Source organism: Aedes albopictus, chromosome 1 (assembly GCF_035046485.1).
Source record: "Aedes albopictus strain Foshan chromosome 1, AalbF5, whole genome shotgun sequence".
Lineage (NCBI taxonomy): Eukaryota > Metazoa > Arthropoda > Insecta > Diptera > Culicidae > Aedes > Aedes albopictus.
The window spans coordinates 183,946,348-183,964,452 of record NC_085136.1 but is presented as its reverse complement, the minus strand read 5'-3'; the positions used below and the strand labels follow the sequence as shown (position 1 = coordinate 183,964,452).

Sequence of the window (18,105 nt, the reverse complement as noted above, 5' to 3'; positions counted from 1 at the left end):
ACTCACTGCTCCTTTATTTTGGCTTTTTAAAATATCACTCGATACTGCAAACTTCCCAAAAATATGGAAAAGCTCTTTTTTAGTGCCTATTTTTAAATCTGGTCGTAAATCAGACGTACGTAATTATCGCGGCATAGCCATTATCTATTGCATTCCAAAACTATTTGAGGCAATTGTCAACAAAAAGTTATTTCTACAAATCAAAAACAGAATAACTAACATGCAGCACGGCTTTTTTAAAGGCCGATCAACTTCAACAAACTTGCTTCAATTTGTTGACTATAGGTTTTGGCCAGTCTAAGGGAAATCATTTTTATAAAAATAACCAATAATCCAATGAAAACTACCAATGTGTTAAATGAAAGGTTTCAATCTATACTTTATTAGAAAAATGCAGAAATCAAGCTAATACATGATTTTCGTATTAAAAGTGGCGCTGGCCAAAATAGAAGCATTGCCGCAGTTTTGGCCATATTCTCAGCTTTGGTTTCTATTTTGGCCAATCGCGTGTATTTCTTATGGGAGTGGCCAAATTAGAAGCACCCTGGCCAAAATAGATATATGGGAGCTGATTTTTTAAGAAAATATATTTTTTCCTTCCATTTTTTAATCAAAATGTATGGTTTTCACAGCTGTAATCATCATATTATATTAGAATTTACTAGTAAAAAATAAATTTATGCCAATTTAGATCGTAACAGGCTGAATACCGCACTATGGCCAAAACTCCGGGCTGGCCAAAACTGAAGCTTCTACCCTATATTGAATGCAATGGATAATGGAAACCACGTGGAAGCTTTTTATACGGACTTTAGTAAGGCATTTGATCACATCGACATACCAATGCTGCTTTTCAAATTGCACAAAATTGGAATTGAACCAGGTCACCTGAAATGGCTTGAATCATATCTGACTGACCGCCAACAAATAATTAAATTTGATGGATACAAATCAAAACCAATTCAAGTCACTTCCGGTGTACCACAAGGTTCTCATTTGGGACCTCTTCTTTTTATCATTTATGTAAACGACATTTCCTTCATTCTCAAGCAATTAAAAGTGTTAATTTATGCCGACGACATGAAGCTCTTTTTGGAAATAAGAAATGATGAAGACATCAATGTATTCCGCAATGAAATAGAAATATTCTACACATGGTGCAACAAAAGCCTATTAGAACTGAATGTTAAAAAATGCAATTTAATATCATTTAGCAGAAAAAGAACAACACCGAATGTCTCAATTGCATTAGGAAATAAGAATGTGGAAAAATCTGAAAGGGTTAGGGATTTAGGAGTAATCTTAGATTCTAAACTTACATTCGTTGACCACTACAACACAATCATTCACAGGGTTAATAATATGCTGGGGTTCATTAAGCGCTTCTGCTATAACTTTCATGACCCATATACAATTAAAACACTTTATATTGCCTATGTTAGATCTATTTTAGAATACTGCAGCACTGTCTCCTTTTTCAACCACGCACGAAGAAAGATTAGAATCAGAGCAAATCTTCAGCAGCGTTGCAGTGTATATCGATTCGAAGTAACCGCTCGAAAATCGCAATGCAAGCCTTAAAAATCTCTAAACTCGTCCTGCACGATCTTTGCCCTAGTCTGTTCAAGTTGGGACAAACTTTTGTCGCATTGGGTAGAATGTCGCAACAAATTCAGGTTGCGACATTGTCGTTATTGTTGCGCGATGGTTGAATTTTGATTCACTGTGCAGGAGGTAAGGTTTGGCATTTTTTGAATTTTATGTTTTTCATATAAGTGTGGGTCACTCCAATACGCCATTTTCAAATGTTAGTCTAGATAAATATTAGATTATGCCAAGTTGCTTCTTAAACAATTTTTTGAACTTCCATAAAGTTTCATTGGTTGATGAGAGGCTGCTGAACCTATATATGGCCATGTTGGCACGAAACGCGATGAAAAATATTCACTCAATGTGGATATGAAAAAAGTTTTTGTTAGAAAAACTTTTTTCCCTTAAATATGTCACAGCAACATTGTTTGGAGAAAATGTAGGTAATTGAAATACATTTCTCCAGAAAAAAATCATCGATATAAAAACATAGGGCTTTTTGTAATATCGATCTAAATTTTTAAAACCTTTATTTTTCAGTGTAGGAATCAATTTTGAATTTTTTGGATATGTTTCTAAAAAACTTCATAGAATTTCACGATAGTCCGCCATACAACACTTTTTTGTAGGTCTTGTCATTTTTGAGTTACATCGATTTGAAAAAAATCTATGAAAAAAAATTAGGCCCTCTTCAAATGTTACTCTTAAAAAATTTCGAAAAACAAAATATGCAAAGTTGCTTAGAAAGACCTATTGTTTATGGCCACAAAGTTTCGTTCGATTCTGAGAGGGTGCTGCAAACCGTTGGTCGAGTTGGCGCGAAATTCGTCCTAAGCCCATTGTATTTGATAAGATAGAAATAAATGTTGAGCTGAATAAATTAGTCGAGTTTTCATAGAAAAAAATATATATATTCTTTTTACGCTTGTTCATTCATATTTCCAGGTACTTCTGCAGAGAAACGATTACCAACTTGTCCATACTGCTACTCTACATTTGCCAGTGGTAATAATTTGAAGCGACATATTGTAGAAGTACACAAACGGAATGAGTCGAAAAATTCGACTCCAGAAAATTCCTCAATATCATCTGAAGTTGTATCCCCATCGTTTATTGAAAAGTTCCGAGAATGTACGGCATGTTCTATGAAATTCAACACGGTGTCAGAATGGATCGACCATAAACTGAGCCACGCTCGAGTACAAAAGCCATCGCAGACATTTGAATGGAATTGTGAAATTTGCGGTAAAGCATTTACTAGAAAGGAGCGTTTACTGCAGCATATGGTTTCTCACCTTAACGCTAAAGAGCACGATGATGATAATTCTGAAGAGATAGTAACCGAAGATTCAAAGCACCATGTACACGGTGCTACGAATGCGGCAGGTAGCCATGAGTCGCAACAAGTCACTTCGTCTGTTGAAATAAAAACGGAAGATGATGAGTAAGTATACTTTACCCAATTTAGTATTTTACAATTTGTTTCGTATGGGCAGACATAACATGAACATCAGAGCGCAAAGTGAGAAAAAGAAAAATACACACTACACGTAGTCATCAGGATGAGTAAGAGTGCTTTTCAAGAATTATCTTTTGTCTACTCTAAAAAAAATGTGATACAATGTGCTTAACAACCTTTTCGAGCTATCATCTTGATCACACGGGATGATACAATCAATCACCTAATTACAGTGAATAATACATTTTTGTTAGGGTAGTTCAACTGCAGTAGTAATCCAACATTAAAGTGCCCCACACAATGCATACGTTTGCGTGTGCGTGACAGTAGTTTGAAATATTTCCCATGGGAAAACTGTCAAAAAACGTAAACTTCGACGGAACGGACGCTGTGTTCCAGGCTCAAGGGATATATGCGGCTGGCGGCCATTGCATTGTAAACCAATCGTGCAGAAAGAACTGTCAAAGTGGTTCCACCTATAATTGTTTTCGATAAATTACAAACCCACCAAGTACCGTGAGGTGCCCATATTTCGTGCACTTAAGAATTCTCGAATTTTTATGAACGACTGAAATTTTACCATAAAGTATATCAGAATAATGTTTTCAATAATATTTGTGCTGGCACTGTAGCTCCCAATAATTAGGCAACTTCACATTATACAAGATAGTTAGAGCTTCGCCACGGAAGTCCTCATCGCTATCCCTATTATACCACTCCTTGTCGGGTGCTATTTTAAGATAGCACCCCACCTTCCCACCAGTGGTTTTTATTTTGGGTTTAGGGACTTGAAAAACATATTGATTTTCCACCGTGCGTTGCTAAAAGTGGTCCTTACTTTTTATCGGACGTAGTACAAACTGAAACAAATAAAATATGTCCTTATGGCTTTTGATGAATCTTGCATAAAATCACAAAGGCATAAAGGGTCACAGACAAACACACGCAACACTTCTAACATTTCGTCACAGACAAGCATACGTCTCCAGTCTCCCTCTAGTCATTTCTTATCGTTTTATTTTTTAAAGAATATTTAAATTAAATATTCTGTAGTATGCAAATTGTTCGCAGACGGCGCTCACATAATTTTTGCTCCTGTTTGACGTTCGCTCACTACCGGCACCTACTGAGCATTTTGTGAAATAGCGTGTTTGGCATTGGGGATTATGTTTACATGACGATGATTTTAATAGCAATTTCTTTCAAGTGAGACGTTTGCTATTCAAAATCATAGTCGCGGAAACATATTTACCCAATCTAAAAGGACTAAGTTTGGCCAATAGAGTGACCAATCATAAACTAGGTGACAATAGTGAGCGAATGTAAAACTTGAACAAAAACGCTGCGAGCGCCACAGATGGACAGCTGGCTAACTATTAAATTTTGTTGAATTTTTGGTGTACGTGGGAATTATTAGTGTTGCGTCTGTTTGTTTGTGATAGGGTTCTGGAAAACATCTATAGTCACGTAATACCCCGGACAGACATGTGATACGAGTGTGATTCCTGTACAACGGTACGCAGTGTCAAGAAAATTCTAACAAGACTGACTTGAACTGAGAGAATTTTCAGTATGACGAGGCCCTAGCGTTAACAGGCAAAGTCGTCGGTTTTTTTTCGCTCTCGCTAAAGCTTTAAATCTATCTACAAACGTTCTCTAAAAGACTCAACCTGGGCAAGCCAGGTCAGAATCATGCCGCGGGCTCCGCGAACAACGAATCTGGTCCATCTTCCTCCATGATTCGGAGAAATTACGATAAAAGTAAAGTGCGGTTGACTCCGGCGGGGATAAACGCTATGGTTGACAATGCTCTATTGACACCTCATGGTCGCAGACAAAGGCAGGACAAACAACAAATAAACGCGCAGACTGCAGTGAATGTATCCACGCAAAATAAATATGATGTGTTCACTATGGACGATGATACGCAGCAAGAAGACACTATTCCTAACAACAATGCTGGTTTCGTTAACCACCAACAACCGCCAAGAACCAAAACTCGTTGTCCACCCATCACGGTGTACGGCAAAAGCGTTGTTGATATTAACAAGACAATGGCTACTCTCAGCATCGAAAAATCCGAGTACAGAATGAGGTTAAGCAATGGATCAATTCGGATCCACATAAACAAAAAACAAAATTTCACCACAGCGGTGGAAGCGTTGAGGAATACCAATGTTCTGTTTTATACCCATGGAACAAACGACGAAATACCAGTAAAATACGTGCTATCTGGGCTATCAAGGTTCGAAGTGGAAGATATACATGAAGAATTAAGTAACGAAGGAATAATACCGTTGGACGTCAAGCTGCTACGTGTCTCTAAAACCGGAGACGATGCACTCTACCTTGTGTCCTTTCCTAGAGGATCCATTCGGCTGCAGGAGCTGCAAAAGAAGACTTCGCTGTTCAATGTGATTATTGAATGGCGACACTACACCCGAAAACCTACGGATGCTGTCCAATGCTTCAGGTGTCAGAAATTCGGCCACGGAATGCGTTATTGCAACCTTGAGGCAAAATGTGTTAACTCTCTACTTCCCATGGTTGCTCTAGAGCACCATCGGTTTTCGGCGAACTCGGGACAAATGGAATTAGATTAATATGATGTAATAATTTTCAAAATATGGTTATAACCTCATAAGGTTGATCCAACTACTAACTACTTGTTTCAATAGTGAAACTATTGATAAACAATCAAAAACCTATTGATTTACAACCAAATTTTTTTTCATTGATTTCGAAAAATTTAGCCAATTTGCAATAATTTTTGTTCAAGCACTTATTTTGGAAACGCTTTTTAGCATAGATATAGTCGTTCAAAGTCGTGGGAAGGAAAGGGTTAAGTGTGGCGAACTGCATCAAACCAGTGAATGTGTAAGGACATTGTGAACCTACTTTAAAATGTTTATCATGTTGATATGTTTTTTGTTGTGCTGTCAGTTGTCATGCTGTCAGATGGGTGCAGCAAGTTTGACTGCAACGAAATATCGTAACTAGGCTGCGTACTTTTCAAGCTTACCGAAGACACCACCCAATAATGCGACACCTAGTGTTTGAACAAGTAAACCGGATGGAATATTCCAATATTCAAATTTATTACGCAGTAACATGCCAAATTGCGTCGTAGAGAATAAATCGGTGCGGTATTGTTTAAGAATAGCGAGAAATACCTAATGCAATCAAATCTCTCTCTTAAATCGAACAATAGACGGGATTAGCGCTGCAGCGATTAGGATCTGCCCAATCTAACTCGCGTCGGGTTGATCATAATTGTGGAGTGCGTACAACTGAACAGTCCAACTTTCGAAGTGACTTTAAAGTTTGATTAAAGCTAATTCTTATTGTGTAACACTAAACTCGAAGTAAGTTCGCGGTCGTTTCTTGTCTATTTAAATAAATTAAGTGTATTTAATGATATTTTTCTTACATTTAGTGATTCAATTAGTCGAGTGTGATAAAAGTTTTTAGAGAAAATCCCACCATTGGGATAATTTGTGATAATTCGTGCTTTGGATTAGTGAACATTCCTAAATTCAGGTAAGCCTAGTGAAATAACGTGAAATAATTCGAGCAAATAGTGAAATTATCCGCGTTGAGCAGGAAAACGAGCCCAGCCAACGTGGGCGGTTTGTGCGGAGTGACTACGGTCCAACGGTTGCGGAAGCACGTGCGTCGTCGTTTGAATTTCGCACCGACGCGACGCCAAGGGGACGCCCATCGAAGCCCACATCTCGTCGCATAGCTGTTTCGACAGTCGTGCAACAAAACCCGCACGTGTGACACGACTCGCAAGTCCATCAGTCGCGTGGTGTCAGCCGTGACATTTTTAACGGAAACACTCCACAGTGCTAGGGGATATCTGTACCCCGAAATAAGACACCTGCGCGCGAGTCCTGTGGGTGGCGTACATTGTTGGCTCGAAACTGCCGCATTGAGAGTTTGCTACGTAGTCTGTGCCAAGTCCAAGGACATCCGACGTGGGATCGCCGGAAGAAGACAAGGTCAGATCTGCCCTTTGCTCGAAAACTGTTTCTAGAAACAAATCCAGTTAATTAGAATTGAATTGAGAACGTGACGTCACACACGGTTAGGGAACTAGGCTTTCCTTAATTTAATAAATCAATTTCTACCTATTGCACGGTCATTACTCGAAAAATTGATCGCTTCTATTATTTCGCGTGCGTAAATTGAATAAAACGAATAAAATTACTTCTAGTTTAGACCACACTCCACTTTGCTTTCGTCACGGATTTTTTTGATTAGATTTAAGGTTGAAATTTTCCTATTAGTTGCTAAGCTTTTTTCTTATTGTTTGATTTTTGAGGTTTGTATATATTTTTCTTAGTTTTTGTGTTCAATTTGAAGTTGGTAAGTACTGAATTGGTTTATTGGCTACGACGTTTTGGTGTTGTTGAAGTGCGACTTCGGTTCTGGTGGAACTTAAACCTGCCCTGAGTTGGCAGTCTCATCCGGGTAAAACTTAGCAGAGCTAACGGTCCTTCTTTAGAGGAGGTGGCGCTTAAGCCGCTAGCTTTTGGAAACAGGACGGAACGTTACATTTTGGCGCCCAACGTGGGGCCGAGTTGATTAGAATTTGCCAATATTTGAAGTTTGATAGGTTTTTTCGAATTAGTTGATTGAATAATCAGTCTGTTTGGAATCTAGAAGTTAAGAAATTTGGTTAGGTTTATTGAATTTGGTTGGTTTTGGTTAGATCTAAGAATTGAATTCGAAATTAGTTTAAAATTTGAATAATTAGTTGAATAAGTTGAATTTGAATAATTTTTCCTCTACTTTTGCTAAGTTTTGAGCAAATTTGCTTGAACTCACAAACAATTTTCAAATAGTGCTGTAATAAAGTTGAATTGTTTTGTTTCTGCTGTCAATTTCGCGGTTGTCAAAGAGTTTGTGATTGGTTTTGTGGTTGGAACAGGAATTATATGAACCTAACTGAGTTTGATAGTGATAAAAAGTAAATTTTCATAATGGAGTGGTACCGAATCTATGCCGATGACCTCGATAACGAAGAGCTGGACTATGAGCTGGCAATTCGCGCATGTCCTCTTGTAGGCGGCCAGGAGACGCGTCGAAGGGAATTGAGGAACCTTCTCCGTGGTCCGAATTCGTTGAGAACGCTGGTCGTTGCCGATCACATGATGCAGGCGGATCTCGAGATAGTACCGTACAAGCTGCAAGAAATCGAAAGGATTATGATTGATGAATCGAGCAGAGGTATGCTGTCGAGATTGGTCCATTACCATCAGAGAGTTCGTCGTTACGTCCCGCATAATCCAGTAGAGCTCGAGAATCGTCGACGTTTGTTGGAGTTGGTCGATGATTTGGCCAGAAGGTACTTCCAGGTGGACTTCCGTATGATGGAGACTCCAGTACCGCAGGACGAAATCAGGGACTTACCGGCAGCGAACTCGCCGCGGTTTATCATGCAGCCACCGGATGCCATACGTCCAGGAGATGGTGAACAGGTTAGAAGTGGCTCGTTGATGAATCCCGGTCGGCCGAATTCCACAGGCTCGATAAATTTGGAAGGTGCAGTGGGCGGTGATATCGGATCCGTTTCAGTAAATCGTCAGCCGGCACTGAACAATCCCGAACCAGCAGTGGTGCATCCTAGACCAGAAGGAGGTGCATTCCATTTGTGGCGTACCGGAGGTTCCCAGCCGCAGTACACAGGAGCGATTCCTCGTGCTGCTAGACCATCCGCTCCGGACTTTGTACAGTCGCCACCGCAGATGGTTTCGTCGGTTAATTTCAATCTACAAAATCCACAAGGCCCTGTACGCAGCATTCCTAATTCGTATCCAGCCCAAGAGATCATCGAGAATCATCAGCAATTCAGACGCCAACAGCAGGAAGTTCTGTCGCAGCCGAGGAGTGATCAGCGTCCTCAAGGAGGCGATGAGATGCGTCAGACACCGAGGATAGCGGCTGAAAACATAAACATGAATGAGTACGTGCATTGTTCACAGATCAAGGCTTATGTGAAGAGATGTGTGGAGCAGATAACCCAGCAAGGAACAAGATATTCTATTGGACAAGACAATTTGATGAACAACTTGGCAGATGAAGTCGCGCAAGTGCGTTTCGCGGACCAGGAGGTGCAGAACAGTCTACCAAACCGAATAATTCCACCGCAGTTAATGAATTTGCGTGAACCGAGCCCGCCTCTTCAACTAAGTGGATCTCGTCCGGATGCTCGGAGTACACCGAGACAAAATACCGCGAATCTGCATCGAACTTTTGCAGCTGAAGGAGATCGATTTGTTCCAGTTCAGTTTGGAAACATTCTTAATCCTAGACCGGCCGTAGCATCACCTGGGATACCAAGATACCAACCTGATGTCGATGGCTATCGTGGAAATCTACCGCCAAGAAGACAACCCCATCAACAGTGTGCGATCATCGAGAAGTGGCCAAAATTCACCGGAGATACGAATACCGTTCCCGTTACCGACTTTTTAAGGCAGATCGACATTCTATGCCGATCGTACGATATCAGCAAGCAGGAGCTCCGTATGCACGCCCATCTTTTGTTTAAGGACAACGCTTATGTTTGGTACACGACATACGAGGAGAAGTTCAATTCGTGGGAAACGCTGGAAGTCTATCTCAAAATGAGATACGACAATCCTAACAGAGACAGGCTGATACGCGAAGAGATGCGCAATCGTAAGCAGCGCCCGAACGAGCTCTTCAGTGCTTTCTTAGCCGATATGGAGATGTTAGCTCAACGTATGATCCGGAAAATGTCAGAAGCCGAGAAATTTGAGATGATAGTTGAGAACATGAAACTCTCGTACAAGCGGCGTCTAGCGTTGGAGCCAATTCAGTCGATAGACCATTTGGCCCAGATGTGCTACAAATTTGACGCGCTTGAGAGTAATTTGTATCAGGTTTACAACCAGTCAAAGTCTGTACACCATGTCGCGTTGGAAGATGAGGGAAACGAGGATTATTTGGATGCTTCAGAAGCCGAAGTTTATGCGCTGCGTTCCAAGATGATGCAAAACCGAAATAAAGCACCAGGGAAGACAGCTTCGGAAACCAAGTCTTCCAATGAGCAAAAACCATCGGAAATGACTTGCTGGAACTGCAATACGGCGGGTCATCTATGGCGCGATTGTGATAAACGGAAGAGAATCTTCTGTCATATTTGCGGAATGATGGACACAACGGCGTTCAAGTGTCCAAACCAGCATAACCTTCGTTACGAAGACGAAGAGCCAAAAAACGAGTAGTTGAGGACGATTCTGGGAATCATTGTCCTCCTACGAGTGATGTGAAGATTCCCAACGCTGTATTTTCCTACTTTGAACGAGTTTTTCAAATCAACACTTCCGTTTCCCGATGCCCGCATTTGAAGGTCAGAATATTGTCAGAAGAAATCGAAGGATTAGCCGATACTGGAGCCAGTATTTCAATCATCAGCGCCTTAGACTTAATCGAAAAGCTAGGACTCCAAATTCATCCAGTGCCTCTCCAAGTTAAAACCGCTGATGGAACTGGATACCACTGTCACGGATACGTCAACGTCCCATTTTCATTCGGGAATGTCACCCATGTTCTTCCAACAATCATCGTTCCAGAAATTACCAAGAAGCTCATATTGGGAATGGACTTTCTTAATAAGTTTGGTTTCCGTTTGACCGCCTCTAAGAACGAATCAGTGTCCAACAGCTCTTCAGAAACCGTTTTGCCTGAAATAAATCAACTAGACGTTGGCTTCGTGGAAGACTATTTTGGGAATAACAACGAGACGATTTGCTTCGAATTACTTCCTTGCGAAGTAAACGAAACGCCTAAAATTGAGTTGGATCCAAGTTTGGAAATGCCCACGGTGGAAATTCCAGAATCGCACATGCACCATGCCGAAGATTTGCAAACGGAACACCCTCTGAGTGAGGCGGAACGGCAAATGCTCTTTGATGCTGTCCAGACTCTCCCTGCGACAAAGGAAGGACAATTAGGGAGAACAGCTCTATTAAAACACCAAATCGACCTTGTTCCAGGAGCAAAACCAAAGAAATTTCCTTCCTATCGTTGGTCCCCGTCAGTTGAAAGCGTAATCGATGCAGAGGTTGAGAGAATGAAGAAGTTAGGCGTCATTGAAGAATGTCCTCAAGCCGTTGATTTCCTGAACCCATTACTACCCATCAAAAAAGCCAATGGGAAATGGCGCATATGCCTTGACTCACGAAGGTTGAACCAGTTCACCAAACGGGATGAGTTCCCGTTCCCGAATATGATGTCCATACTGCAGAGAATACCGAAATCCAAATATTTCACGGTAATAGATCTTAGCGAATCGTATTATCAAGTGGCCTTGGATGAATCTTCAAAGAACATGACCGCATTTCGAACGGCTAAGAGCCTTTATCGGTTTACAGTAATGCCGTTTGGTTTGTCCAACGCTCCGGCAACCATGGCTCGCCTTATGGCTCGAGTATTGGGTCACGATTTGGAGCCGAGGGTTTATGTATACCTCGATGACATCATCATCGTTTCTAATAGCTTGGAGGAACATATCGAACTGATTAGAGAAGTAGCTCGGAGACTTCGTAACGCGGGTCTCACGATAAATTTGCAGAAAAGTAAATTTTGTCAGACGAAGATCCGGTATTTGGGGTACGTCCTCTCAGAAGACGGCTTGTCCATGGACATTAGCAAGATACAGCCTGTCCTAGAGTACCCCGTACCCAAGACGATAAAGGACATAAGAAGACTCCTCGGATTGGCTGGATTTTACCAAAAATTCATACCCAATTATTCAGAAGTTACTAGTCCTATCTCCGATTTGCTAAAAAAGAATCGTAAGAAGTTCACTTGGACTGCAGAAGCTGATGATGCACTAACAAAACTTAAAACCCTACTCGTAACAGCGCCAGTACTCGCGAACCCGGATTTTACGAGAACTTTCGTGATAGAAACGGACAGCTCGGACCTCGCGATAGGAGCTGTGCTGACGCAGAACATCGACGGCGAAAGGCGACCTATAGCGTACTTTTCTAAGAAGCTATCAAGTACCCAGCGACGCTATAGCGCTACGGAAAGAGAGTGTCTCGCCGTCCTCTTGAGTATAGAGAACTTCAAACATTTCGTTGAGGGATCACAGTTCGTAGTACAAACCGATGCCATGAGCCTCACGTTTCTACGCAACATGTCCATCGAGAGCAAATCGCCTAGAATTGCACGCTGGGCATTGAAACTGTCCAAGTACGATCTGCTGTTACAGTACCGTAAAGGTAGCGAAAACATCCCAGCAGATGCCTTGTCGAGAGCGGTTAATACAGTCGACGTTGTCCTTGGGGATCCCTACATCACTCAACTGAAGAGAATGATCGAGCAGTTTCCCGACAAGTACCGTGACTTCAACATTCAAGATGGGAAAATATACAAATTCGTCACAAATACGTCAGTTGCTGAAGATAACAGCTTCAGATGGAAGTACGTGGTACCCTTCAACGAGCGACCAGATATCATGCGAAAAATTCACGAAGAAGCCCACCTTGGACCAGTCAAGACACTTGCCAAAATTCGTGAGCGGTTCTATTGGCCACGAATGGCAACCGAAGTGAAGAGATTTTGCTTCCGATGCGAAGTTTGCCGTGAATCAAAAGTGCCAAATTTGAACGTGACTCCTCGTTGCGGAAAACCAAAACTTTGCTCACGTCCATGGGAGCTAATCTCCTTAGATTTTCTCGGACCATACCCGCGAAGCAGGAAAGGAAACGTTTGGATTTTGGTGGTCAGTGACTTCTTTTCCAAATTCGTGTTGGTGCAATGTATGCGAACTGCAACAGCCCAATCAGTTTGTGCATTCGTCGAAAACATGGTTTTCAATTTATTTGGCGCACCTGCCGTATGCATAACCGACAATGCACAAGTCTTTAAAGGTGAATTGTTCACAAAACTACTACAAAAGTATGCGGTTACTCACTGGAACCTCTCCGTGTACCATCCAGCGCCGAATCCCACCGAACGTGTTAATCGGGTTATCGTCACCGCGATCCGATGCTCGCTGAACCATAAGAAGGATCACAGGGACTGGGACGAATCTGTGCACCAGATTGCGAAGGCGATTCGCACGAACGTACACGATAGTACGGGTTACACACCGTATTTCGTTAACTTCGGTCGGAATATGGTGAGCAGTGGAGACGAATATGAACTCCTGCAACGCGTCCAGGATAACCGGAGTTCAGAAGACCTAAAACGAGAAACAAGCAATTTGTTCAATATCGTCCGAGAAAACCTGTTGAAAGCATATAAAAGGTATAGCACACCATATAATCTACGAGCCAATACAAAACACCACTTCGCAGTAGGAGATGTTGTGTACAAAAAGGAAATGCATCTATCGGACAAGCAAAAGAACTTTGTAGGCAAATTTGGAAACAAATTTAGCAAGGTTCGAGTACGTGAAGTGCTCGGAACAAACACCTACGTAGTAGAGGATTTGGATGGGAACCGGATTCCTGGTAGCTATCACGGATCCTTCCTCAAACGCGCATAAGAAATACCAGCTATGACGGTGCATCCGCCGATGCACAGAAACCAGCCAACGAAAACAAAATACTCTTAGAGGTGTACGGCAATAATCCAACGTCGAGATGTCACATAGTGTTTCCTCCGTTGTTGATTCTTAGGTATAAACTAGTTCACAGTAAATAAAATACATTATCCTTTTAAAACTTTGTCATGTTAGTTAGTTCTAATTGGAATTTGGTTGAATGAGGGATCGATGCACTTTCACTTTCAATTTCATTTTTGTAGACACATTTTGCTTCGAAGAAAAAACACTCTTTCTCCCCATAGTTTCACTAGATACATACCTCATTCAATAGCCCGCAACTCCTTCCATCAATAGCCTATTAATTTTCTGCAATTGTAGCGTCAAATAGTAGTTTTCTCCATCAATTTCGATTATTCTATAGTTTTCAATCACCGATGCATCCAATCACTGTTTATTTTGGTTTTCATTTCACTTTCACTTTCGTTTGACAATAGCCCGGCCAATCATCACTCGAGTTCATTTGACAGATCCGTTTGACAGCCCATCTCTCTCAACGTCAGTTAACTCACAGCATCGCGTAACATTTCATTTGGTCCAAAGTATGGTTGTGGCAAAATTAGTGTACAGTTTAGGTAATAATGTTCAGAACAGTATCTGAAGTAAAAAGTAGTTTGAATGAATAGAAGGTCTCAGACATTTCTGAGGTTAATTGGATGAAAAAAAAAGAGACGCGTGATGATTGTGTGCTCAGACATTTCTGAGGTAAATTCGGTTTTGAATGATTAGAGTTCTCAGACTTTTCTGAGGTAAATTGGATTTGGTAGACTAGGTAATTATTATTTTTTTTTCTCAGGCATCCCTGAGGTTTCGGAAATTGCATTAAGATATTCGGATTAAGATTAAAGCCACAACATACCTGCAATAGGTGTCATTCACAACCAACCCGTAAAAAAATCATTCAGATTCTTCATTCAATCAACCATTTGTCGGTTTAGATGTGGAAATCGTGATTAATGTTAGTTCTTGTCATTCGGTTTGGAAATAGTAATTGTTGTAGTATAAAAATTTCGAAATACATTTCAAAATTTTTATTCAGTTAGGATGGGCGAGAATGTAAGGACATTGTGAACCTACTTTAAAATGTTTATCATGTTGATATGTTTTTTGTTGTGCTGTCAGTTGTCATGCTGTCAGATGGGTGCAGCAAGTTTGACTGCAACGAAATATCGTAACTAGGCTGCGTACTTTTCAAGCTTACCGAAGACACCACCCAATAATGCGACACCTAGTGTTTGAACAAGTAAACCGGATGGAATATTCCAATATTCAAATTTATTACGCAGTAACATGCCAAATTGCGTCGTAGAGAATAAATCGGTGCAGTATTGTTTAAGAATAGCGAGAAATACCTAATGCAATCAAATCTCTCTCTTAAATCGAACAATAGACGGGATTAGCGCTGCAGCGATTAGGATCTGCCCAATCTAACTCGCGTCGGGTTGATCATAATTGTGGAGTGCGTACAACTGAACAGTCCAACTTTCGAAGTGACTTTAAAGTTTGATTAAAGCTAATTCTTATTGTGTAACACTAAACTCGAAGTAAGTTCGCGGTCGTTTCTTGTCTATTTAAATAAATTAAGTGTATTTAATGATATTTTTCTTACATTTAGTGATTCAATTAGTCGAGTGTGATAAAAGTTTTTAGAGAAAATCCCACCATTGGGATAATTTGTGATAATTCGTGCTTTGGATTAGTGAACATTCCTAAATTCAGGTAAGCCTAGTGAAATAACGTGAAATAATTCGAGCAAATAGTGAAATTATCCGCGTTGAGCAGGAAAACGAGCCCAGCCAACGTGGGCGGTTTGTGCGGAGTGACTACGGTCCAACGGTTGCGGAAGCACGTGCGTCGTCGTTTGAATTTCGCACCGACGCGACGCCAAGGGGACGCCCATCGAAGCCCACATCTCGTCGCATAGCTGTTTCGACAGTCGTGCAACAAAACCCGCACGTGTGACACGACTCGCAAGTCCATCAGTCGCGTGGTGTCAGCCGTGACATTTTTAACGGAAACACTCCACAGTGCTAGGGGATATCTGTACCCCGAAATAAGACACCTGCGCGCGAGTCCTGTGGGTGGCGTACATTGTTGGCTCGAAACTGCCGCATTGAGAGTTTGCTACGTAGTCTGTGCCAAGTCCAAGGACATCCGACGTGGGATCGCCGGAAGAAGACAAGGTCAGATCTGCCCTTTGCTCGAAAACTGTTTCTAGAAACAAATCCAGTTAATTAGAATTGAATTGAGAACGTGACGTCACACACGGTTAGGGAACTAGGCTTTCCTTAATTTAATAAATCAATTTCTACCTATTGCACGGTCATTACTCGAAAAATTGATCGCTTCTATTATTTCGCGTGCGTAAATTGAATAAAACGAATAAAATTACTTCTAGTTTAGACCACACTCCACTTTGCTTTCGTCACGGATTTTTTTGATTAGATTTAAGGTTGAAATTTTCCTATTAGTTGCTAAGCTTTTTTCTTATTGTTTGATTTTTGAGGTTTGTATATATTTTTCTTAGTTTTTGTGTTCAATTTGAAGTTGGTAAGTACTGAATTGGTTTATTGGCTACGACGTTTTGGTGTTGTTGAAGTGCGACTTCGGTTCTGGTGGAACTTAAACCTGCCCTGAGTTGGCAGTCTCATCCGGGTAAAACTTAGCAGAGCTAACGGTCCTTCTTTAGAGGAGGTGGCGCTTAAGCCGCTAGCTTTTGGAAACAGGACGGAACGTTACAAATGTGAAATGCCAACAAGGGCTGAAGTGGCTGGTAATAACACCCAGTTACGTGAAAAAATCCGCTGCGCTAATTGCAGCCAAAATCATACCGCTAACTACAAAGGCTGCCCTCAAAGGAAGCGTTACATCGAAGCATTACAACAGAGAAAAGAACAGCTGGCAAACCGGAACACAAACATTTCTTCAGCTGCGGGAAGACGTCGTTCGTTTACATCATCGTTCGTCGTCAGTGGGTGTAATTTCGCTGAAGCCTTAAAATCAAACCCAACTCCAACACAGACTCAACAACAACTATTCACTCCAGATGAGTTTGTGAACCTGGCAAGGGATCTAATTACTCGCCTTTCAGAGTGTTGCTCCAAGGAAATGCAGTTTGCAGCTCTAGCCGAGCTTACAATTAAGTATGTGTACAACAATGCATAATCAAACTAGTCTTAAAATTCTAAATTGGAACAGTCGTTCTATACGCCATAAAACTACAGAATTTTTTGAGTTCCTACACCAACACGAACTAGATATTGCGGTCTTGACGGAAACGTGGCTGTCCCACCGAATATCCGTCTACAACGATCAATATGCTTGTGTTAGAGTTGACAGGAACAGTGAAGACGCCGAACGAGGAGGAGGAGTTGCGATATTCGTTCGAAAAGGATTAAAATTCAACCAAATGGAGCTGCAAACATCAGTCATTGAAACAGCTGGCATTACAGTTGAAACGGACTCTGCCAGGATTTGTATTATTGCTGCCTACTTCCCAGGATCCTCAAACACTCGTACTCTGAATCAGTTCAAAAGAGATGTTCGGAGACTCGTCCGTTTCGATGACCCATTTTTTGTAATTGGAGACCTGAACGCTCGTCACAGATCATGGTGTCCGATCACGGACACTGGACAGAGGTTGGCCGGCTCTTCCCACTGAAGAGGGCCGCAGGAACGAGTGCTGCAGACGATAGCTCGACGACTGAATAACTCTTAAGTGTTAGTCTTGTAAAAGGCTGATTATTCGGCTGTCCAAGAAAGAAGGCTTGAGGGATACGGTTACAACGATGTTTATCCTATGACTGCTTTACAAAAACTGATTCTCTTCGAGCAAATGCGATCACTTATATATCCCACCCCAGCACTCCCAAAACACACCATCCACCAATCAGCGCTAGCCTCGCTCGCATTGGTCGGTGCCCTGATCGACGCTGAGATGCGAACATGTCGCAGCGTGTTCTTCGCGTCCTCGTCTCGTTTCGTTCGCACGATGCTGGAATCTGGTCTCGCTGTTGTCGGCGTCGATGTGGGGTGAAAACATCACCGGCAGAAACTGGAAACTTCGCTTCGTGAGCGAACATACTCCCCGGCAAAGAATAAAGTTCTTTGTGTTGCGGTTGACGTTCAACGATAAAAGAGCTTAGTGATAGCTCGTCAGGTGGATTTCTCGGCTTCACAGTCGGATGAGATATCCTTACATCAGGGTCTGGAGGCTTTGACGGTTGATCCGATTCATTCAGCAGGATCATCAGCAATGCAGAAGCAATTATCTCGAGCATCTTCACTTGCTGCACGATGACTTGCTCGAGTTTGTGTGGATCTTTGTTCCCGGTTACGATAAGGGTCCTCTTGTAAGGCTGACATTGCTCCTCGATTTCGGAATACTTTTTCAAAAATACTGTAGTTTCATCAGGAGAAATTACCACTTCCAATGGTTGATTAAAGGAGAAATTACCACTTCCAA

The 18,105-nt window shown here is 41.6% G+C and overlaps 2 protein-coding genes across 5 annotated transcripts in view; both read left to right on the top strand.

The window, feature by feature from the left end:
- LOC109405544 (zinc finger protein hangover) overlaps positions 1–18,105 on the top strand; it is a 140,082-nt gene that overhangs the window by 102,180 nt on the left and 19,797 nt on the right. For 2 of the 4 annotated variants that reach the window (XM_029868098.2, XM_029868096.2), the window contains one exon: positions 2,536–3,034. The exons of 1 other annotated variant lie outside the window; for it this stretch is intronic. In XM_029868098.2, the coding sequence (XP_029723958.1) occupies positions 2,536–3,034 (499 nt within the window). The remainder of the gene's footprint in view (positions 1–2,535; positions 3,035–18,105) is intronic. One more of the 4 variants, XM_062845952.1, reaches the window with a different exon arrangement.
- On the top strand, positions 3,071–10,322 carry LOC134285362 (uncharacterized). Its single transcript, XM_062845958.1, has 3 exons — positions 3,071–6,414; positions 6,486–6,589; positions 6,653–10,322. The coding sequence occupies exon 3, from the start codon at positions 8,038–8,040 to the stop codon at positions 10,306–10,308; it is 2,271 nt and encodes a 756-aa protein (XP_062701942.1). The 5' UTR covers positions 3,071–6,414; positions 6,486–6,589; positions 6,653–8,037; the 3' UTR covers positions 10,309–10,322.

Excerpts from the sequence above, each read along its gene's own strand:
- LOC134285362 (XM_062845958.1), top strand. The coding sequence starts at position 8,038 with ATGGAGTGGTACCGAATCTATGCCGATGACCTCGATAACGAAGAGCTG.